At 46.8% G+C, this 24,155-nt stretch overlaps 1 protein-coding gene across 1 annotated transcript; it reads left to right on the top strand.

Annotated features, from left to right (window-relative positions):
* The first annotated feature begins 833 nt into the window (after nt 1–833).
* TIMM44 (translocase of inner mitochondrial membrane 44) lies at nt 834–24,155 on the top strand. The gene is made up of 13 exons (XM_030466501.1): nt 834–886; nt 2,646–2,753; nt 3,919–4,089; nt 4,580–4,660; nt 6,441–6,590; nt 8,874–9,013; nt 9,512–9,597; nt 12,455–12,547; nt 12,879–13,003; nt 14,583–14,633; nt 16,396–16,485; nt 20,008–20,118; nt 23,777–24,155. The coding sequence occupies exons 1-13, from the start codon at nt 860–862 to the stop codon at nt 23,894–23,896; spliced, it is 1,353 nt and encodes a 450-aa protein (XP_030322361.1). The 5' UTR covers nt 834–859; the 3' UTR covers nt 23,897–24,155.

The following is a 24,155-nucleotide window of genomic DNA, read 5'->3' as shown; positions in this document are numbered from 1 at the left end:
GCAGACAGCAATTTGCAGCCTCAGCACACAGAGCTGGAAATGGCCAAGGGGACAGCCCTGTCCCCTGGAATTCTGTTGCTTTAAGTTCCAGAGCATTGGGAGAACAGATTATTGCAGCATCAGCAAATGGTGCAAAGTGACTGTCAGCCCTGTGAAGTAGTCCTGGAGCATTTCTCTTTAATTCTAGCTATTCTGGCAAGCAAAACTCATCTCTATTCTTGGCTACCAAAGAGATCTCCAGTGAGGGCTGAGCAGCTCCCTGGGATCCAGGCTGAGGGATTGGGGTTGTTCAGCTCCCAGATGAGCTCAGAGCAACCTCCAATATCTGAAGGGGCTACAGGAAAGCTGGGGGAGGGCTTTGGACATGGGAGGGTAGGGAGAGGAGAAGGGAAATGGGTTAAAACTTGGAAATTCGGGTTAGATGTGAGGAAGAAATTCTTTGGTGTGAGGGTGCTGAGCCCCTGGCCCAGGTTGCCCAGAGAAGCTGTGGCTGCCCCATCCCTGGCAGTGTTGAAGGCCCCAGGTTGGATGGGGCTTGGAGCACCCTGGGCTGGTGGGAGGTGACAAGCGGTGGCACCGGGTGAGCTTTAAGGTCCCTTCCCACCCAAACCATTCCATGATCCACGAACCGAACCACCAGAACCCCCGGCTCTGCCGAGTTTCGCTTCCCACTCAAACCCCGCTCAAGCCCTGGCTTCCTTTCCCGGGATGTTCCGAGCTCCCGCTGCTCCCTGTGCTCCGGACCCGCTCCGGTTTCGGTTCCGTTCCGGATCCCGGTCCCGGTCCCGGCCACGTGGCTGCGGGCGGCGCGCGGCAATGACGTCACGGCGGGCGCGAAGGTCACGGCAGCGCTGGGAAGATGGCGGCGGGGGCCGGGGGCTGCCGGGTGAGCACCGGGGCAGCAGCCGTGGCCAGGGCAGCCGCTGTCTGCTTGGCCCGGGATACCGGGGAGGGATGGGGGTTGGCGGGCGTGTCCCGGCCTGGTGACAGACGCGGCCATGGGGATGCTGTGAGAGGGAGCGGCCGGGCCGGAGAGCGGGGGGTGCGCTGGGCCCGGTCCCGGTGGGTTCAGCCCTTCCCGAACCTCGCTCGGCCCTGGGGATGTGGCGGTGAGGACAGAGCGGGGAGCACTGCCCGGCGGTGGCCTTGCCCTCAGGGTGCCGGGGGGAGCGGGCACTGGATCCGCTCCCCACCCTCAGAGAGTCCTGGAGCCTCCAGCCCCTGTCCCTCCAGCTCCCTCCAGCTCCGTCCCCTCACCCCTCTCCTTCCATCCCCTCTCGGGCTCGGAGCTCGCAGGGCTTCTCCTCAGAGGTGTCTGAGCTGCTCCCTCCCTGGCCTCCTGCAAGGGTGAAGCTTTAACCATGACTTTTCCCCCAGGTGGAGAGTTGTGTGACCAGAGTGCTTCTGGCTTTAAAAGCCACTTTGTGGTGGACACCCTTGGAAGGAGGTTGAGCTTCTCGTGGGGTTGAGTGTTTTCTTCTCAGGAGTGTGAAAGAAAGGTGCCTTTAGGTCAGGAAGTGCCCCTGGGGCATCAGCCCCGACTTTTAGTGCTGCTCTCACAGCTAATAGAGATCTTTAATTATGCATTTAATATCTAACTTGGGTTTACTTGCCTCAAAGCCTGGCCTGAGGCATGAGGTGGGTGGAAGTTGGGCTGGGAGGAATGTTCCCTTCCTCGATTTAAATTTGGGTCTTGAAGCTGGGGGAGCTCAAGTTATAACTACAGAGGCAACAAAGAAGGGGGCTTGGTTAAGATGTGAGTTAACAGCAGTGCAGACAGCAGGGGGTTAGTGCACTTTTGGGTGATTACACCATTATTTCTTCCTAGAGGTGAAGTCTGGGTTTAGCTGTGGAGTTTGGCAGTGCCACCACCTGACCAGAGTCCTTCACCAAAGCTTTTCATCATCTGAGAGCCTGATAAAGAGAGAGGGGACACAGAAGTTTTCTCAGCTTTCAGATGGGACTAGCAAAGCTCCCTTTGGTTTCTCTTAAGTTTTGGTTTGTGGAGTTGTTGTTTTTTTAGGGTGAGAGATGGTCTGGGAGAGAAAGAGCTTTGGTTGGATGATTTGGTAACACACACAAGAGGTTGGTTTGAGGTGAAAGATGCTGATTTTGCCTGACTTGAGACCAAGGAGAGGCTGAATAGATTTTTTCCCCGGAACACAGAGGAGCCAGGTCTGTGCTGAGGGGCTGTTTAAGGGAAAAAAGAGAAAAATCCCTGAGTTGTGCATAGTCTGCTCTCAGTGTAGGGCCAGGGATTAGCTGTGTGCTGCAAGACCTGGCAGCTTCTCATCTCCACAAGGTGCAGAATTTCTCAGTGATCTTTCTGTGACCTGATGGATCTTTTCTGCCCTGTTCCCTGAGGCAAAAGGTCTTTGTTGCTGGCTGGGGGCAGCATGGAGCTTACCTGTGCTCTGATTTTTGGGTTAGCAAAACAAAGTTGGCCATGGAATTCCTGCTGCTCAAACGTGGAGCAGTTTTTACAGGTGACTCTGCCCAAACCAGGGGCTCTTGGCAGCACTTGGGATGTGTTTGCAGAAGACAGGTGGTTGCTATCTGTTCTCAGTGTCTTTCCCTTCCTTCCTGGGCTCTTTCAGACTCCACCTTGTGTTTTGCAGTGACCTGATCCTGTGTTTCCCTTCCAGAAATGTCTCATCAGTGGCGTGTGGCTTATATCCAGAAGATACCCAGTCCCTGCAGTCCCTAGGGGTACAGTGTATGGACTGGGCAGGCCTGGTTCAGAGAGCCAGCAGGTTGGTTAACAGCTGAATTTTGTACATTTCAAGCTGAAAGTGGTTTCCCATTAGAGTTTAGATCTGCTGGATGTGAAGGTGTGTCTGAGAAACACCTGTTCTAGGGTGAAACTTCCCAGTTTTTAAGATTTTGAGCCCAAGTGACAGAGCTGAGGAGTTGTGTTCTGGGGACTTCATCTGCCCCATTGTATGAGCCTTAACTCCTGAGGTCATTTAAGTTAAAATTCCTCTGGAAAAGCAGTGTTTTTTTAATAGCTGTATGGACATCCTTCACAGGGCATTAGAAATGCTTCTTTTTTCAGGTAGCTCTGTGTTTCCCACCACATTTCATAGGATAGAAGTGAGCCAGTGCTTTGCTTAAATAAATCTCTGGTTTTCTTTTTTAAATGAATGTCTCTTTGGATCCTGCAACATGTAATGGTTCTGTTTAGTCTAGATGCTACTCTAGTGGAGGAAAGAACACCTGTTTTAGGGTGTAACTTTGTACTTTTTAAAATTTTGAGCCCAGTGACAGAGCTCAGGAGTTGTGTTCTGGGGACTTTTATCTGCCCCATTGTATGAGCCTTAACTCCTGAGGTCATTTAAGTTAAAATTCCTCTGGAAAAGCAGGGTTTTTTAATAGCTGTATAGCCATCCTTCACAGGGCATTAGAAATGCTTCTTTTTCCAGGTAGCTCTGTGTTTCCCACCACATTTCATAGGATAGAAGTGAGCCAGTGCTTTGCTTAAATAAATCTCTGGTTTTCTTTTTTAAATGAATGTCTCTTTGGATCCTGCAACATGTAATGGTTCTATTTAGTCTAGATGCTACTCTAGTGAAGGAAAGAACACCTGTTTTAGGGTGTAACTTTGTACTTTTTAAAATTTTGAGCCCAGTGACAGCTCAGGAGTTGTGTTCTGGGGACTTTATCTGCCCCATTGTATGAGCCTTAACTCCTGAGGTCATTTAAGTTAAAATTCCTCTGGAAAAGCAGGGTTTTTTAATAGCTGTATGGACATCCTTCACAGGGCATTAGAAATGCTTCTTTTTCCAGGTAGCTCTGTGTTTCCCACCACATTTCATAGGATAGAAGTGAGCCAGTGCTTTGCTTAAATAAATCTCTGTTTGTTTTTTTTTTTAAATGAATGTCTCTTTGGATCCTGCAACATGTAATGGTTCTATTTAGTCTAGATGCTACTCTACTCGAGGAAGAAAGGGTTTCATATCAGGTTTTGTGGAGAACATCAAACAGGAATTAGCAAAAAACAAGGAGATGAAAGAAAGCATTAAAAAATTTCGAGATGAAGCCAAGAAGCTGGAAGAGTCAGATGCACTTCGAGAAGCAAGGAGGAAATATGTGAGTTTTCCTCTTGAATTCCTTTGAGATTTCACTGCCCAGCCACTGATCTCTCACTGTTCTGATTGTAAATCAGAGTCTCCCTCCAGATGAGCTGTTTAGTTCAGCCTGGCTGTTTTTATGAGAGGTTCTGCTTGGCTGGAAGCACTGATTGGGAAATGGGTGCCTTGGAGTGGCTTTTTTCTTCATTGTTAGTGGAAACTCTTTCCAGCAGCCCCTTCATTGCATTGCCCATGTAACAAGCAGATAAAATAACAAGACATTAAGTTGAACATTGGCAGAATTTAAATGCTTCTTTTATGGTCTTTGAAGAGCTCTAAACAGTGTTATTTGCAGAAATGAACCCTTGAGCTGGGCCTGGTCCCAAAGCTGGAGTTCTTTTTGCCCTCAATTAGAGCATTAATGGGGTGTGCTGTGTGCTGGGCTGTTACTGGGTGTTTTCTGCCCTCATAATTATATGCCACACGATTTATTTTTTTGTTTTGCCCAGAAAACCATTGAGTCTGAAACTGTGAAGACCTCAGAAGTGATTAAAAAGAAACTTGAAGAAATAACCGGGACAGTTAAAGAGGTAAAAGGCAGCTCCTGGGGTAACCTTTACCTCAGAGGTTATGTGTGTTGGTGGGTAGGGTGTGTGGTGCTCTTCCCACTGGCACTTTTTGCTTCTAATGTGGATTCAGGCTTCTCACTGCACGTGGAGGGATGACTTGCAGCATCAGGGGCTCCAAGTGCTGGGAGTACAAGTGCTGGTGGTGCAGTTGAAGTGCTCTGCTCCCAGTTAGCATCCTGGCAAGGATCCTGGGGCACTGTGTGGCTGGGGAACACCAACAGGCATGGTTCACATCTCACAAGTACAAGTGTTGTCTCTTCTAGGCTCAGGCTTTAAAGATTGATGTGTCTTGTGCAGATTGGGTTTAAATCCAAGGGATTTTTTAGTCTGGGACTAAGCCCTGCAGCTTGTGCTCATTTCTTTTGTTTCTTGGCCAGGCAGCAGATGTGTTCAAGTGTTGTGTGTGCTTTCACTTTGATCTCTGCTGCAGACCTCTCAGTCCCCAGGAGGTGGCACTGAGAAGAGCTGGAAAAGGGCTGTTGTTTCTGATGGTTACTCCCAGGCTTGGTTTTCCTTCCTCCTGATTAGAGTAACTAAGTCAACAGTGACTAATCATGTTTCCATCTAAGAATGAGGAGGAATAGGCTTCCCAGACAGGTGGTGGAGTCTCCATTTCTGGAGACATTCCAAACATACCTGGATGCCATCCTGTGCAACCTGCTCTGGATGACCCTGTCCTGGCAGGGGGGTTTGGACAAGGTAATCTCTAGAAGTTCCTTCCAACCCTGACATTCTGTGATTCTGTGACTGAAACCTTCCTTCTCCTCCTGACTGAAACCTTCCTTCTCCTCCTGACTGAAACCTTCCTTCTCCTCCTGACTGAAACCTTCCTGCTCCTCCTGACTGAAACCTTCCTGCTCCTCCTGACTGAAACCTTCCTGCTCCTCCTGACTGAAACCTTCCTGCTCCTCCTGACTGAAACCTTCCTGCTCCTCCTGACTGAAACCTTCCTGCTCTTCCTCTTCAAGGGAGAATGAGATGTTCTGCAGTAAATTACAGCAGGGAGGTATCTTGGGAGGCTCTACTTTGTAAGTTGAAGCATGTAGATTTCATGCTCAGACAGAGCAGGGTGAACTCAGACATTTTTGATCATGGTTTAAGACCAAAGCTGGTGAGATTGTTCCCAACACTCACAGTCAGGTGCAGGATCCTTCTTGAGAAACAGCCAGCAGAAAACCGGGCTTAAACTGAGCCTTGTGTGGAGCTGGTCCCTGCTCCCTGCTGTGCTCCTTCACTCTCTAAATTGCTGTGGTTTAACTGTGTGTACAGCTGTGAGCTGGACATGATGCTCTTTGCTGCTGTGGACATAACCAGTATCTTTTCCATGCTGTTGAGGGTACTGTGAGCATCTTTATTAACCAAATCCCCTCGAAAAAAACCAGGGCAAAGCATTTGGTGCTGGTAGCCTGTATTTTCTCTTAAGAACTACCTGATGATTTCAAAAGAAGGTGTATTTTAGCTCTGGCATCATTGTTCCTTCTCTTTGATGGCAAGAAAAAGATATTATTGTTTTCACATCTGTTGTTTATGGTCCTGTGAGTAGCCAAAATTGTCCTTCACAAGGGTGTTGTAGTGCCAAGCCACGATGTTGCAGCAAGACCCGTCTGTGACACTTCTGTGTTCAGGTTTGGTTAGTCTGGTGTGTGTGTGTGTGTTAGGAGATCCTAAGCACTCACAGAAAGGAGTTATTCCCAATACCTTTTCACCTGCAAGTGACCTTTTCTTTCTTGTTTTGTTGCAGAGTCTGGATGAAGTCAGCAAGAGCGATATTGGCCGCAAGATCAAGGAAGGTGTGGAAGAAGCAGCAAAAACTGCAAAGCAGTCAGCAGAGTCGGTGACAAAAGGAGGGGAGAAATTAGGCAAGACAGCAGCCTTCAAAGCTATTTCTCAGGTACAGAAATCCTCTGCCTCTGGAGGCCCCAGCACTGTGGACACAGCTCATTAACATGGGAGTTACGTGCGAGTTTGTGCTGAGTCTCAAATGAAGTGCAGAACCTCTTCATCCAAGACCTTGTGAGCCAGTGGGATGAGCTGATCAATTCAGGAGGTGTAATTTGCAGGCCTAGCATTCACTCAGCAATCCTGGAAAAGTGGAAGTCCTGAGGTGCTGAGCTGCTTCTAAAACTCATTACTGGAGAAATCAGTTGCTATGCTTGTGGAGGAGGGTAGCAAACGTGTCCTGTAGGCAGTGAGACCCTGGGGAACAAACTGGTCCTAAATCTCTCCTTTTCTAGAAAATACAAGTGCTCATAAGTTCAGATGTCACTCGATCAGCTGGCAATGAGCCTAAAAAGAGGGGTTCTCCTCACCTGGGTTCTCCTCCCTCCTCCAAACCCTTGGCTTTAGCTTTGGTGTGAGGAGGTACCAGGAGGAGCATCAGTCATGTCAGTTCCCTGTTCTGTGTTTCCAGAAGACAACATCTGCTGGAGGGCACTTCTAGCCAGGCTGCAGATCACACCATGTACCATTTTTTTTCTTCTTTTTTTCTGTCATGAAACCTGTTATCTTATTCCAGCAGCCTCCTAATCTAAGAACTGTTTGTTCTGTGAAGCAGGCTGCAAGGCCAGACCTCAGGAGCAGGCAGTGATTTTATAGGACATTAAAGTTCATTTGTTGAGGCTTAAAGGTTTGGTTTTGAGTCAGACAAAATGGATCAGCCTTCTGATTCATTGTCAGGTTTCACTGATTCACAAACCTCTTCCAGGCTGTGAACAGTTCTTGGAGCTTTGCTGTACTTTCTTGTGTGTATGTAGGATTTAAAATGTGCAATCATCAGAAAACCAAGTGTGTTACCTCAGGAATTGTAGTAGCAGTCTCATTTTGAGCAACCTGTTGCTTCAGTATTTAGGAGATATTTTATTTGTATAATCTTCAGGTAGATGATATCCACAGGGGCTTGTGTCTTATTCTCTTCTCTGGTCCCTCAGATGGTCTTTTATAGTCAGGAGGAAAAGACTGAGCTTTAGAGCTTATAATTTGCTTCTCCTTGATGTTTAAAGTCACTTAAATTCTTATTTCTGCTTCATATCAAATCTCTGGCATTGATTCTCTCTAGACCTTGAGCACTATTGTAGCTTTTTTCAGGAAGGAGAGACACTGACTTTGGACACTTGGTGTGTTCTCCAGAAATTTCCTGCATAAAATCAACTTGAGAAATAAAAGCCCCTAGAAAGCCACATGATTACTTTAGGCTACATCATTGCCACATTCTAAATGAAAATATGAATTGGGAAAAGCAGGATAAAAAAAAAATCCCTTTCCTGCTCATTGGTTGTAACAGGAAAGCACCCTGTAAAGTATAGTCACTGCTCAAAAGCTCAAGAATAAAAGGAGAGAAGCTGAGATGAAAGAAAAACACTAAAAATGCCTTTTAGTCCCAGTCCCTGTTGAATTGGACAACAAAAGTTCCTAGCAATGGTGGGGGGAGGATGCAGCTTCCTCTGGGCAGAGTCTGAACCACTACAGTTTGCTGCCAGGATGTATCAGTCCAGACTGATCAAGTCCTTTTTCATGTAGCCTCACCCAAGAAGGACAATATCTCCTCTTTCTCCTTTAGCACAAGCTGCACTATTGTGATTTTTTTCACACCCCTGCCAGAACCCAGTTTCCTCTGAAGCTGTCTCCTTATCTGAAGGTGTGGAGTAGTCTATAAAAAGTGAGGCTCCTTTTTGGTTTGGGGAAAACAATCCTTCCATTTGGGCCTAGAGCCTGGATTTTATTGACATTTTTGGTGGCTTTGCAGTTAGCTGGTGTCCTGAAGTCCTCCTTTTTCCCTGCTTTTGGATATTAGGAATCATTCTTCATTTACCTGGGGCTTGTTCTGCCCACAGCTGCTGGCTGCTGTTGGGAGCTGCTTCCCTCTGCCTTGATTGAGTCCAGTTGGAACCCTCCAGAGGTTTTATCCCAGAACAGCTGCAAGCTTTGCCTGTGTCCACAGCTTTTACTGTATTGGTTTGTTTTTCTTTTTCTTCAGGTTGACAGCACAACATCCATTTGCTGTCCTAGACTTTTAGCTTCTTAAGCAGACAACAGCAAAGCAACATCTGCTGAGGAAGGGAGAGGAGCATCACCTCCTGTCTCTTATCTTCTTTTCTTCAACAGAAGTGATTTTCAGTTGCTGGGGAGAGGGCTGGGGAATGGTAAATCAATCTAATAGGGGATATTTGCCTTTCAGGGAGTAGAAACCGTTAAGAAGGAAATAGATGAAAGTGTTTTAGGGCAGACTGGTCCTTACAAACGCCCGGAGCGACTACGAAAAAGAACAGAGTTCTCAGGAGAGAGGATTAAAGAGGAACGAATATTTGAAGCTAATGAGTACGTATTGGGTGGGATTTAGGGGGAATATTGCTGTGTATCATTTGATTAAAAAAAAAATAATTCTAAAACTTGAAACTACAGGGCAGGGCTGGTTAAAATCCAAGGGCTGGAGCTAGGCTGTGGGGTCAGGCTTGACCTAGCAGGGCAGGTAGGTGCAAGAACCAATTGCCAGCAGAAATTCATGGGAACTGAATCTTCTGATAGTGGAACTGGGAACTTCATGTTGTGAAGTGGGCACATAATGTCCTGGTGTGACATTTTGACTTGCACATGGGTCAGGTTTGCTCAGGTCTAACACCTTGCTTGGGGATTATGCTTGGCAGGGCCAATCCTGAGCTCCTTTGCTCTCTCTCCTGCCCTGTGCTGCTCAGGCATGCCTCATTTACCTGCTGCATCAGCCTTAGAGAACCTGCATACTGCAGCCATACTCCTCCTCCTGTTTCATCTCTGGGTTGTAAGTTACTTGCTCACACAAGTGTCTTCTGCTCTTTCTAGGGAGGCCATGGGTGTAGTGCTGCATAAAGACTCCAAATGGTACCAGCAGTGGAAAGATTTCAAGGACAACAACGTGGTCTTCAATAGTAAGTTGTTTTCCCTGCTCTCCTTCTTGCTGGGTTGGATCTGATGCCATCTGTGCAACTAGCCACAACATACTGGGAATCACAGCCCTTTTGTTGTTGTTGTTGTTGTAGCTGCTGCCTGACGTGGTGGGAATGGGAAGTGTAGGCGTAGTTGACAACACTGAAGCTTTTCCAGGCTGCTCCATCTGTGTTCAGACCCTTCCCCCAGCCAGGCATTGTTTTCAGCAGTCCCTGCTCCCTGTAGGTGCCAAACCTCACGTTCCCTGTTGCTTAAAAGAACTGGATTCTGCTCTTTTTCCTATTTTTTCCTAGTCAGCCCCACTCTGGCCCTGGGAAGAGGCCAGGCATGCTTGTCACCAGGGCAGGCAGATCTCTTCTCCCTGACCTTGAGCTTATAAGAAGGAGAAAAAAAAATCTTAAGTGAGCTGGTTGCTGTTGTCATCTGCTTAGAGCTCTGGAATGTGTGGGACTTTGTCTCCTTTCTGGTTTTATTACCCAACCTAAAAATCCTGACTGTCTGCACTGCAGTAGGCAATAACTTTTGATAGTTATCTGGACATTTGATGTTTATGAAAGATGTAAAGAAGGTAGAGTAGAATCCTTCAACAAATCAAGATCATTGCTGCTTCTGTACTGCAGTTAAAGTTTCTTACAGTTTGTGGAGTTTGTTAAAGGAAGGAAGATGGTGTAGGAGTGCAGCATCTAATTAGCTTTGGTTTGTGTTGCTTCTTTTGAAGCAGAGCTCCTTGGGAGGGATCCAGGGATGGGCTTTCCATCCCATTTCTTAACCTTCCCAAGGAGATGCTCCTCAGACTCCCTACGTGTTGCATCCCCTACACGTGTGCCAGCTGCACAGCTTGGTGCTTTTCTAGATTTTATTCCTCTTTCCAAGACTCTGCTCTTGCAGTTCAACCACACTGCAGATATGGCTGCACCACAGCTGGTGGGTGCTCTCCCTTTCTGTGCCACCTGTACCAGGAACACTCTGTTTTTTGGAAGAAGCTTAAGCTTCAGGGCAGGATTCCAGTCATTGATTGATGTGGTGGGAAGAAGCTTCCCTGCAGGGCCCATTATCCTGCAGCTATCCTTTGCAGTTCTGGTCCATTTGATGATGTCCAGAGACAGATAATGGGTTGGTTGAACCTTTATTTTGTTACAACAATGCCTCTTTGGTTAAATGATTTGTTTGGGTTTTTCTTTTTTTTTCTTTCTTTTTTTTTTTTTTTCCTTCATCCCCTGCCCTTTCTGTCTTTGAGATTTTTGGCTTTTTTTTTTTTTTTTAGTTCTCTTTCCCCATCAAGGACTTCTATAGCTCTGTGACATGTTGGGCTTGCTCTTACCAAGGTTGAGAAATACATATTGCTGCTTAAAACCTGCATCCTTACTGATGTCTTGCTATTTTGTTAAAAAATCATCAAGGTTCAAGATCTACTCTTGGTCCTTCCCCAGTTAAACTCTGGCGTTGGTTTCATGTCCTCCTACCCCTGGTAGGGGGGTGACTCAAGGGGTCTGAGCAGGTTGTTACAGGTAACAAGTTAAGGTAAACAAGCCTAGAGCATTTCCTGTCTGGAAATCTGCATTGAATCATAGAATGGGCTGGGTTGGAAGGGACCTCAGAGATCATCAAGTCCAACCCTTGATCCACTCCTGCTGCAGTTCCCAGCCCATGGCACTCAGTGCCACATCCAGACTCTTTGGAAATCTCTCCAGACACGGAGAATCCACTACTTCCCTGGGCAGCCCATTCCAATGCCTGATCACCCTCTCCAGAAAGAAATTCTTTCTCATCTCCAACCTAAACCTCCCCTGGCACAACTTGAGACCCTGCCCTCTTGTCTTGCTGAGAGTTGCCTGGGAAAAGAGCCCAACCCCCGCCTGGCTCCAACCTCCTTTCAGGGAGTTGGAGAGAGTGATGAGGTCTCCCCTGAGCCTCCTCTTCTCCAGCCTCAACACCCCCAGCTCCCTCAGCCCTTCCTCACAGGAATTCTGCTGGATCCCTTCACAGCCTCCTTGCTCTTCTCTGGACCTGCTCCAGCACCTCAATCTCCTTCCTGAGCTGGGGGGCCCAGAACTGGACACAGGACTCAAGCTGTGGCCTCCCCAGAGCTGAGCACAGGGGCAGAATCCCTTCCCTGGACCTGCTGGCCACGCTGTTCCTGAGCCAGCCCAGGATGCCATTGGCCTTCTTGGCCACCTGGGCACACTGCTGGCTCCTGTTCAGCTTCCTGGCAATCCAGACTCCCAGCTCCCTTTCTGCCTGGCTGCTCTCAGCCACTCTCTGCCCAGCCTGGACCTCCCCATGGGGTTGTTGTGGCCAAAGTGCAGGACCCGGCACTTGCAATGTTGAACCTCATCCCGTTGGGATCATCCCAACTCTCCAGTCTGTCCAGGTCCCTCTGCAGAGCCCTCCTGCCTTCCAGTTGATCCACACTCCCCCCCAGCTTGGTGTCATCTGCGAATTTGCTGATGATGGACTCAATCTCCTCATCTAAATCATCAATGAAGATATTGAACAGAACTGGGCCCAACACTGATCCCTGGGGGACACCACAAGTGACCGGCCGCCATTTTGATGCAGCCCCGTTCAGCACCACTCTCTGGGCCCAGGCAGTTCCTAACCCATCCCAAAGTGCTCCTGTCTGATCCGTGGGCTGACAGCTTCTCCTTGGGACAGTTATTGATAGCAGAGAGCATTGCATGGAGACAAGGAGCAAAGTAACTGTTGAAACTTGTTAAGCAAGAAAGAGAGTTGGGTGGGAGCAGAGCAGGTTTGATCTGCCAGCCATTGTATGTTGTTTCCTAATTGAGGAGTGTGGTGGAAGGACACTGCTTGCTCACACATCTCCTCTCCTTTCAGGGTTCTTTGAAATGAAAATGAAGTATGATGAAAGTGACAATGCCTTCATTCGAGCTTCCAGAGCTGTCACAGACAAAGTCACTGACTTAATAGGTAATGTTTCATCAGTGCTGGTGGGATGGGGGGGGTACAGCTTTAGCTTTGCTCCTGGTGCCCTGCAGTGCTGTTGGGCTCCCTCTGTAACCAGCCTTGGGGACAGATTCTGGAGCTTGAGGATATTTTGCATGGCTCATTACCCAGTACTGTGCAGTGTAGCTGCTGGGTGAGAAATGGTGACAAGTGCTTGTATCAAATCCCCTGGCCCAAAGTCTGCAGCTGGGCCCAGGGGACTCTTCTTTCCTTCCCTCCAGCAATAACCAAAGGTCTTTCTCTGGTTTCTTGGCAATGGCTGTTGAGCCATCCTCTCACTGATTTGTTTCATTAGGTGGATTGTTCTCAAAGACAGAAATGTCTGAAGTTTTGACAGAGATACTCAGAGTGGATCCAACCTTTGACAAAGATCGGTTTTTAAAGCAGTGTGAGCGTGATATCATCCCCAATGTCTTGGAGGTAAGGTGGGGGTGGAGTTAGATGCTCCTTTTTTATTTTTCTTTCACCTTATCAAGGAAGAGTTTTTTTCTTTCAAATGCTGAAGTGAAAAGCTGGGTACAGGATTTGCTTCTCAAGCAAGACAGAACACGAGATAACCTTGGGAAGAGGAAACTGGATCCCATCTAACAGTTGAGTTTAAAGCCATATTTCATAATTTAGTTGACTAGCACTATTTTCTGGCCTTGAAAACAACTAAACCTCTTCTCCCATGAGAAGATCTGAGCATCAGAGGGATCAAAACACAGTGGGTGAAGGAACAGCACTGGGCAATGATGATATCAAATATTGATAAGGGAAGGAATGTACTATGTACTACTGGATTCTAAATGATCTGTAACTGCTTGGGAAGAAAACCAGAGCATGACAAATGGTTCAGCACAAATATTTCTGGCATTAGTCAAGGAAATATGTAGGACTTTGTGTTTTTAAAGACAAAAGGATAAAACCAGTCAGAGGATAGCACTGGTGAGGGATGTGACCTCCAGCATAAATGGATGTAGCTCCTCTCACTGTAACAGTACATCAGAAAAAAGAGAGTGCAGGTAGGGGATTGGGAGATGTACAGCAGAACTTGTTGGGAGAGGTTTTTCTGAGATGGGAAAACCAAAACTTGGAGTGAGAAACAAACACTGAGGGTGAGCAAATTGGCATTTTCTCATCCTACAAAAGAGCACAAGGAGTGATCATCTCTCAGATCAATCTGGACTTGTACACAGGTGGAATTATTCATGATCCCCAGGTCGTGAGGGAGCATTATTGCGTGAATAAACAAGAATTTAATGCTTACAGAACCATCCACACTGATGTGTCATTGGGTTTTGTAGTGACCAAGTCGTGCATCAGCCATGTGATTGGAACTGTGAAATGAGACAGATCTGTCATGGGGAATCTGCCTTCCCTGACAGCACCGTGTCACTGAAGCAAGCTGCAAAAAATGGCCTCTTGACTCTCAGAGAATGAAGTTTTCAAAGGAGAGGTTTTATCAAAGCCTAGGCAGCAGCTGGCATCAAATATAAAGATCTGTGGGCATTATAGTGAAAAACACCCTGCCATGTCTAACTAACTTTATTTTCAACCCTGCTCTGTTCTCAGCATCTGTCATGTCAGCAATTCCAGGTGGTTTTTACACTGTATTTTAAAGATAAACCTTGTCACTAGTTGCAGCCTGATTCTTCAGTTCATTCTGTGCCCTGAATTTTTCACAGACCTGAAAATTCTGGATCTCCTGGTTTGTACTCCTGCTTCTGTGAGATCCCACTTCCCACAGCTTCTGGGTAGCGTGTGTTCTGCTGACAGCTTGGACAGGAAGGTTTAAGATATATTTTTATTTTTATTATTATTATATACATCTGACTCAGTCTGTGTGGTTACAGAAGCTCTTGAACTCAGGAGATCTTGGAACCTCCTGTCCTTCTTCAGGGTTTCACAAGATGGAAGATTTCAAGTAGTTTTGCTTCAGGCAGTGCTGATAATTTCAGCTCTCTGATACAGGGTGCATTTTAAAATGTTCCCATTTTATTTGCTTTTTCTCTTTTAGGCTATGATGTCTGGAGAGCTTGATATCCTCAAAGATTGGTGCTATGAAGCAGTAAGTAGAGCTTCTAGAAAGTGTCTGCAAAGGCTGTGGTTGTCCCTTGGCAGCAGGTGTTTTGTGCTTTCTTTGCTTGCAAGCTGTCTAACTTTTGTGTTATGATGTTGCTTCCCTGCTTCACTGTCTCACATCTTCATGCCATAAACCCCTGAGGCAGTGAAATCAACATGCTGGACTTGTGGAACAGTCTGGATAGTTTGGATGGGCCTTAGCAGAGCCTGTGTCCCACATCCAGAGTGGGAAGGTACTGAGATACCTGAGCTGACCCAAAAAGGTGTTCAGGTTGTCCCTGGAGTTACTACACAAACACAGCTCCACTGCAGTATCCCAGAAAACAACCCTGGCAGGTTGGAGGTTTCCTGGAATTGCAGCCTGCAGAACACTGAATTTCTTTTTGTTGTACAAAAACTGGGTTTGCTTTTGTACTGGGATAGGTTTTTAATATTGAATTCACTTCTTGAAACAGTGAAGATGAATTAGATACCATTGAATTATTGCATTATTGTCCAGTTAACTTCATGAAGTCAGATCCACAGGTAGACATTTGTTCTGACCTCCAAAATTAATTGTACTGAAGGCAGCTCAAAGCCATAGCTGTTCTCTTTCTAAATAATTTTAATTGCTTCACATGAATGTTCTCCTCACTTGCCATCACCAAGAGGGCTGGGAATCCATGTGCTGGGAGAGGCTGTTTGTGGGGTTTAATTTTTTGTGGTTAATAGCTTTGTAACTACATTGCAGTGTATAAGAGAGAGAAAGATTTAAAAGAGGCTGAAAATAAATGGTTCTTTCTTGGTTCAAGTCATCTTGGAACAGGCAGCAGAGAATTCCTCTCAAAACTCTGGAGGGAAGTTGCAGATACACTGCAGTTTCTAAAGCAAGAAGCCAACCCTTCCAAGCTAGTTGGAGTTATAAATTAAGCTTAAAAGTCAGGAATAATCTCTGAAATAAGCCAAGGAGAGAAAAGAGAGCCCTGTTCATACCAACCAGAATATCAAGGCTGTGGAATGGGATCACCCTGCAAGGGTTAAGTGTGTGATCACTGAAGTGGTGCAGTCCAAAGCACTAAAGCAAAAAAGTTATTTCAGTGAGAGGAGCAGAGCTGCAGGTTGCTGCCAGCCCATGGCCTTTAGAGACACTGTCCTCAGAACCCAGCTTCACCTCAGTGACTTGGACAGGAAGCTGGGCAAGATGTTTGCATTTAGGTGCTTGTGGCAAAGGTTAGAAGATGGTTGGTGGTGTGGGGGAGTGGGGTGGGGCTGCCTCCTGTCTGCTTGGTACCTGGGGGGATGAAGCAGCAATTCACAATCCCTCACACCAGTGCCTAAAAAATGGAGCATGTGTGCTTGTAGCTGAGAGGAGCCAGGAGCTGGTCTGCATCCAGGGTCTGGCTGGGGCTGAGGAAAGTGGCTTGCTTCCCAGATGGTTTCTTCTTATCTGCTGGGAAATCAGAGTCAGGAGTGCCTTGGCCATCAGGTGCACTCCATGGATCTCCTCTTGTGAGGGATGGAGCTGCTCTTCTGACCAGGGGAGGTGGGATATCTGGGTATGTGAAGTCCAGATAATTTGATGGAGATGTTGGATACCTCACATCTGTGTTCAGGTTTTTGTTGTTTTGTTGTTTGTTTTTTTCTTTCCACAAATATTCTGACTTCTTCTTTTACCATTTTGATTGCTGGCTCTCTCTAAGCAGCAAATCCTTTGTTCTTTTTGACAGAACAAATTCAAACATGTAACACAAGTTTGTTGCTTCATTTAGACTTACAGTCAACTTGCTCATCCAATCCAGCAAGCCAAAGCCATGGGGCTCCAGTTCCACTCCAGCATCCTTGACATTGACAACATTGATGTGAGTGTCCTCTTTTGTATTTCACCCTGGGGGAGGAATTAGAGACTCATGACCTGAGGAGAGGTTTTCTTCTTTCTTCTGTTAGTTTTCTGCCTCGTGCTGCTCTGGTATTTTCCTGCCAGCAGAGGAACAGACACTTTGGTCTTAGTCACAAAATCTCAGACTGGTTTGGGTGTGAAGGGACCATAAAGCTCACCCAGTGCCACCCCTGCCATGGTCAGGGACACCTCCCACCAGCCCAGGGTGCTCCAAGCCCCATCCAACCTGGGCTGGAACAGGGATGGGGCAGCCACAGCTTCTCTGGGCAACCTGGGCCAGGGGCTCAGCACCCTCACCTTATAGCATTGCCCCAGAGCTGTTCTGAAGAGCTTTGTTGGTGTTTACTCTGGATGACAGAATCACAGAATTGTTTTGGTTGGAAAAGCCCTTTCAGATCATCAGGTCCAACCCTTCCCCATCCCTGCCCAGGCCACCCCCAGCCCATGTCCCTCATCCCCACATCCCCAGGGTCTGAAACCCCTCCAGGGATGATGGGGACTCCAGCCCTGCCCTGGGCAGCCTGGGCCAGGCCCTGACAACCCTTTCAGTGAAGAAATTGTTCTTAATACCCAGTCTAAACCTTCTCTGGTGGAAGTTACTTTGTGACTCAAGGTTGTGCCATGCAGGAATGGCTGTTGGAGGAACTTTGGTGCCCTTTGGGATGGTTTGTGATGAGGAGAGGGGAGGTGGCTGTGAGAGGAGCTGTAGCCTCCTTAGGAGCAGTGTTGGTAGCTGGAAACTGGGGTCTAGGAGCTTTGATTTCATTTTATGCTAATTAACATTTCCTCTGGAGATGCTAATGAACTGGAAAGACATTTGGTTGCTAACTGGGTTTAGATGTTTATATTTTCACATGAAATCTCTTCAGAAAATTACACCTTAGCTGGACAATGATTGATGTGGAACAGCATCAGGTACAGTTCTTCTTGTGGGCTCTGCTGCCAGAAGGGGAGAGAAAAGGCTGTTGTGTGTTGAAATTTTTAGAAATGCAGTTCCCTAGGGGAGATTTATGGGAGGATGCTGAGTGATCTCATCCAGAAAACCAGTTGAGTGAGTAGGGAAAAAAATCCAAACATAACCCACAAGCCTTTTAGAAGATTGAAGGGAATTTGCATGCTGCAAAGTTGGCAGCATTAAGATTAAAATCAGGGCTTTCAAACAGAAGCATCTGAACTCATGTTCCAGGCACCTGCCTGAGCACTCCCTCCCTCACCAGACATCCCTGCCTTTAAATTTGATGGGATTTGGAGTCTTCTGCTCTTTCTTTAGGGTTATTTTTTGTAGTTTTAAGTGTGTGATCTGAAATAGAGTTTCAGAGTTTAGAGTGGGATGGGTGCTTTAAATCCCCTCTTGATTAGAGAGGATCTGGGTGATCACAGTACTAAAAATCAAAGCAATATAAGTGGGAATGTCTTGGTGTCCCCTCTGGGAGGGCCACAGTTCCATCTGTGATGGGACCATTCTCCTCCTCTTTGAAACCCACATTGGTTTCAAACACCCAATTGGTGTCACATTCTCAGCAGTCATTTGAAGTCACATCAATTCATGTCATGGAAATTGGTCTTTGAGGACCAAGTGGAGCTCAGGGGTCTGGTTTGTGAGACCTGGTAACAGGTTTTGTGCCAGAGCTGGGGAGTTGATGCCCTCAGAGTAAGAAAAGGAGCAGTGCAGGAGGGCTCAGGGGAGAGTAAATAAAATAAAAAAAAGATATACATGCAACTTTGTGAATTGTGGCACAGTCCTCTAACTGTCTCCTGCAGTGCATTCTTTAGTATGTGATAAAATGCAGTGTTTTAGTAACAACAGCTCTCAAATAAAAGAATTCACTCTCTACAACTCCCTGAAAGGAGGTTGGAGCCAGGGGGGGTTGGGCTCTTTTGCCAGATGACTTTCAACAAGGCCACACCTCGAGTCCTGTGTCCAGTTCTGGGCCCCTCAGCTCAGGAAGGAGATTGAGGTGCTGGAGCAGGTCCAGAGAAGAGCAAGGAGGCTGTGAAGGGATCCAGCAGAATTCCTGTGAGGAAGGGCTGAGGGAGCTGGGGGTGTTGAGGCTGGAGAAGAGGAGGCTCAGGGGAGACCTCATCACTCTCTGCAACTCCCTGAAAGGAGGTTGGAGCCAGGGGGGGGTTGGGCTCTTTTCCCAGGCAACTCTCAGCAAGACAAGAGGGCAGGGTCTCAAGTTGTGCCAGGGAAGGTTTAGGTTGGAGATGAGAAAGAATTTCTTTCTGGAGAGGGTGATCAGGCATTGGAATGGGCTGCCCAGGGAAGTAGTGGATTCTCCGTGTCTGGAGATCTTTCCAAAGAGCCTGGATGTGGCACTGAGTGCCATGGGCTGGGAACTGCAGCAGGAGTGGATCAAGGGTTGGACTTGATGATCTCTGAGGTCCCTTCCAACCCAGCCCATTCTATGATTCAATGCAGATTTCCAGACAGGAAATGCTCTAGGCTTGTTTACCTTAACTTGTTACCTGTAACAACCTGCTCAGACCCCTTGAGTCACCCCCCTACCAGGGGTAGGAGGACATGAAACCAACACCAGAGTTTAACTGGGGAAGGACCAAGAGTAGATCTTGAACCCTGATGATTTTTTTAACAAAATAGCAAGACATCAGTAAGGATGCAGGTTTTAAGCAGCAATATGTATTTCTCAACCTTGGTAAGAGCAAGCCCAACATGTCACAGAGCTATAGAAGTCCTTGATGGGGAAAGAGAACTAAAAAAAAAAAAAAAGCCAAAAATCTCAAAGACAGAAAGGGCAGGGGATTCTATGATTCTATGAATATCATCACACTGCCAGAAATTTGAGACAGTGTGATTACCTCTTTAGGTAGCAGCTCCAGAGTTACTCAAAAGCAAGGTGTTATTCAGTAGCAGAGCAGAGGCAGAAAGAGGGTTGGCTCTTGTTTTTTTTTGAAATTAAGAGTACAGTTTTGGCAAACTTTTCCTTTTTCCATCCCTCTTTGCATTTCAGTTCTTTAGTTCTTCAGATATTTAATGGAGTGATCGTAGACTAGAGAAAGCAATCCTGTCAAACAAGAGGGTCTAACCTGCAAGATTTTCTGCTCTTTATCTTTTTTTTTATCTATTTCACCTTTACATCACTTAATAGCAAGAGAAAAAAACTTCAGTTGATGTATTTTGCTCAGAAAATGTCCTTTTTTTTTTTAAGAGCAGGGTGTCTTAGTGGTATCTATTTGGAAACAATGGAACTGTTTGTGTTTCCCAGATATGTAGGCTTGGTAAAAATATGAAAACTCAGAACAATTTGGGAAAGCTTTTGAAGTACAGGGAGTGTTTTGGGGGAAGTGATGTGCAATAAACCCCACAGCATCTGTTTTAACAGGTAGAAGCAGAAAAAAAACCCAACTCCATTCAGCTTGGGGAGAAGGTGGGGTTGTTAGCTGTGCTGAGCCAGAGCAGCTGTGTTAAATACTGGATATTTTTCCATGAATCTGCAGAGATTTTCTCTTTCTTCCCTTGCAGCTGGCTATGGGGAAGATGATGGAGCAGGGACCAGTGTTGATCATCACTTTCCAGGCTCAGGTGGTGATGGTGATTAAGAACCAGCAGGGGGAAGTGGTGGAAGGTGACCCGGTAAGTGACACATTTTCCTGGCATTCCCTGCTGAGCACCTCAGTTGTCAGGGATTCCCCTGGGTGTGCCTGGAGCAGAGCCATTAATAGAGAATTATCATATAGGAAGAGAGGCTGTAAACATCTAGAAAGGGAGAGAAAAAGGGATATTTTAAGTTTACAGCAAGGAGAGGAGCTGGAGACAGCCCAGTTGCTGCTGTGCCTGGCCAGCATGCTCCCTGCCTGCAGTTATCACCCTCTGGAGCAGACCTGAACCACCCTGATGCAGATTAAAGTTCCATCACACAGCTTCCACCTCATCCTGTTCTTTTTTTTCCCCTCCATTTCCCTTTCATCTGGGCAAGAGCACAGATGTTTGGCAAATGGGGTGGGAGCTGGAGTGAAGTCATTAAATCACCCAATTCATGGCTTTGGCTGTTGCCTTGCTGCACTAACACAAACTGTCTTATGCTGCTGCAAGCTTTTACTTCCATGAAACTCTCCCAGATCCAGTTGTAATAAATGGTGCAGGCTTCTGGTGGGAAGCTCTGAGAGAAGGAAGTTTGTGGAGTAGCTGTCCTGCAGCATAGCTCTGGCATCCCTGTGAATTCTCCTTTGCTCTGAGCCCAGCCTGCCAACTCTGCCTTGCCTCATGTCTGTGCAGGATTTAAGTACCTTAATGATATATGATGGAGGGGACACTGTGAGATGCCTGGAGCTGGTAGTTACTAGCAGGCTTCCATTAAAATTAATACATGCATTCACTTCACTCCAGACTGTAAGCTTACAAAAAAAGGGACTCCTTTTCATGATGAAGCCCATCTGGGCTGATTTACAACCTGTCACATCGACTGCAGGGGGGGGGGAAGAGCTGATAAAGTGATTTCTTAGCCTAAATGACTGCATTTCTAGAAGATAGATATTGATGTGATAATTATTGAACAGGATATCAAAGCCTGTTTGCTGTCTGCTTGCTCAGGAGCAGCAATAACTCAGGAAGAGGCATTAAAATTCCCCATTAGAAACAAAACTTCAGCTTTAATCAAATGTCAGCTACAGGCTGGCTGGTAGCTATGATTTGGTGGTAACTGCTGAGCTGCTCCTGCAGGGTGTTGACCAAAGAGCACCACAAAATCCATCCAGCTGGGCACAGGAGCCTGTACAGGGAACCCTCAGTGCAGGGGGGTTGGAATTAATGATCTTTAAGGTCCCCCCCAGCCCAAACCATTCTATGAATCTTTTTACAATTAGGGCCTGAAGGGCTCTGAGACAGGATCTTGTTTGTCCTAGCAGGCACAAGATTAATGGTCAAATTTGTGCCTTGGCTGTGGTAGAAACCTGCTTTGGGGAGCCCACAGCTGGTTGCTGTCCCACTTTGACTGAATATATGCAGCAACATGTACTGTACATCAAGGATTAAGATGTACCTTATTAATAAAAGCACCAGATCAGGAAGCTGGAAGCCTCTTTGCTTCAGAAACACCTAATTCTGATGTTTCATCACGCCTGGTTTCCAGGAGGAAAGCTGTGCTGCTTGATCAGTGTCTCGTGCTGTGAGATCTCCAGCAGCTCCACACTTCTCTGCTCTTTATCCCTTCAGAAATCTTACCTTCAAGAACATAAACTTTGCCAGCTGTAGCAGAGCTTCACAGGATCAAATTGCTTTTTGTGATGTGGAAATCAGGAATCATAAAAATCAGACAAATGAAGGTTCTACTGGCAACGTTACCTGCTTCACCTTAAGATTAAACTTTGGGTTTTATACTCAGGAAAGATTTCAGTCACAGAATCATAGAAAGTCAGGTGGGAAGGGACCTCCAGGATCATCTGCTCCAACTCTTCTAATATTATACTTGATGGGAGATGTCCCAGCACCTCCTTGAGCTGAGACTTAAAACTTCCCTCAGTGGGAACTCCACCCCTTCCCCTGGGAGACCATTCCAAGCTCTGACTGACCTCAGAGGGAACAATTTTCCTCTTGTGTCCAACCTGAATCTCCCCAGGAGCACCTTGTGCCCATTGCCCCTTGGCTTGTCCAGGGGGCTCCTTGTAACCAGGGAGTCTCCAGCTTCTTTGTACCCCTCTTGGAGTACTGGAACATGGCAATAAGGTCTCCCCTGAGTTTTCTCAAGGCTGAACAAACCCAGTGCTCTGATCAACCTCATGGCTCTTCTCTGGACCCTCTCCAGCCTGTCCCCATGCTTTTTGGAGATTGGTAGCATCACTGTCCTGAGTGGGCAGAAGTTGTGTTGTTTTTCTTCTCTTGTCCCTTGTACTTCCTCCTGACATACCCCAGACATCTGCACAACACAAGCTTTTGGTCATTTTTAACACCTCCAAGCAGAGCTGAGGCAAGTTAGACTTTCAGAAACACTGAGCAAGGAAGAAAACAGCTTTATGATATGTGGGATTTCTCAAACATTTAGTTTTTTCATGACTGGTCTCTTACAGACAGTCTCCTCCCTCCCATTTATGTGCCTAAATTATAACCTAGAAAGATTCACACATTCTATCAGAAGTTGTAGTAGTTTAAGTGCACAGCTGGGAGCTGAGCCAAGGCCCAGCCTGATCCCTCAGTGATCCTTCTTATCTGAGGAAGTCCTTGCTTCTCTGAGCTAAAATGATCAAATCCAAGTAACCTTTGGGTTGCAGAATGGATCTGTGACCCCAAGCCAGGTTTGGGCAGCCTTGGCTTCTGGTGTCACCTTCCTGGCAGAGTCAGAGCCTTTGTCCCATGTTCTTGCAGTGATTCTTGAGGGAGTTGTTCTTGTAAGAGCAGGAGTGATGTCTTCAGGGTGGGCTGAGGTTTGTGTCCTTCTTCACTTCCTACAAACAAAACTGCTGGCTTTCTCCTCACCTAGGCTGGCAAATCTCAGGGGTGTTTTGGTTTCAGCTTGTGGAATTAATGTGTGCCTGTGGCTGGACTTGGGATGATCTTATTTTCATTGATCAGTGTTGGGTTTTTTTAACTCCTTGTCTCTCCTCAGACGTGGTGATGATAATTTCTGATTAATTTGAGCTGTTCAAGTGGGGAGGTGACTCACAGGCTGATGTGGGAGAGGCTGAGTTAAACCCCTCAGGAGAGCCTAAGCTGGAGGAAGGTTCCAGAGAACAGTAGAGCCTGGTGGCCAAACCAGGAAACCAGAAATTTATACTTAAAAATTAGATTAGATCCTATAAAACCTGGCAGTGATGCAAGTTAAAGGATATTTAAAAACCTTAATTCTGTTTTGGGAGATGCAAAGTTTTATCTGTTCCTGACTCTTGATAAATTTCCAGCCCCCTTCAGCAGATGTTGCTGGAACTGTTGTTGCTGATAGAGGAAAAAATTCTTCCTCATGAGGGTAGTAAGACCCTGGAATAGGTTGTTTAGGGAAGTTGTTGATGCCCCATCCCTAGAAGTGTTGAAGGCCCCAGGTTGGATGAATCCTTGTGCACCCTGGGCTGGTGGGAGGTGTCCCTGCCCATGCAGGGGGGTTGGATCTTGGTGATCTTTAAAGTTTCCTCCAGCCCCAACTATTCTATGATGTTGCTTCAGGACCTTTGGGCTTAGAATCAGAGAGCAAAATCCCAAGAGCAGTTTCTTGGGGCAGCGTGGAGCAGATCCAGGTCCCCAGGAGGCAGGAGCTGGGAGGGTTTTGCCCATCACAGAGGTTTTCACACCAGGGTTTTCCTTGCAGGATAAGGTTCTGCGGATGCTGTACGTGTGGGCCCTCTGCAGGGACCAGGATGAGCTCAACCCCTACGCTGCCTGGAGGTTGTTGGACATTTCCTCCTCAAGCACTGAGCAGGTTCTCTGAGCAGAACCACATCCAGTGACTTCCTGTACCTCTTCTTCAGCACCACCACCTCCCAACTTGCACCAGTCTGCCCTACGATGGACCCTGGGGGAAAGAGGAGGAGGAGGAGGAGGCTGGGTTGATCCCTTTTTAGAAGAACTTTTGGGGGTTCCCTCTGCTGAACTGGGGGGAGTCTGAGGTCTCAGCCTTATGCTTTGCTGTGTTGTGTTGCACTGTAAGGGTGTCCTGGGGGTTCCAATGCAGATGGTCTGAGACACAA

Source organism: Calypte anna, chromosome 28, assembly GCF_003957555.1.
Source record: "Calypte anna isolate BGI_N300 chromosome 28, bCalAnn1_v1.p, whole genome shotgun sequence".
Classification (NCBI taxonomy): domain Eukaryota; kingdom Metazoa; phylum Chordata; class Aves; order Apodiformes; family Trochilidae; genus Calypte; species Calypte anna.
The sequence above is the reverse complement of the archived record's forward strand: the minus strand, read 5'-3'. Positions and strand labels throughout refer to the sequence as shown.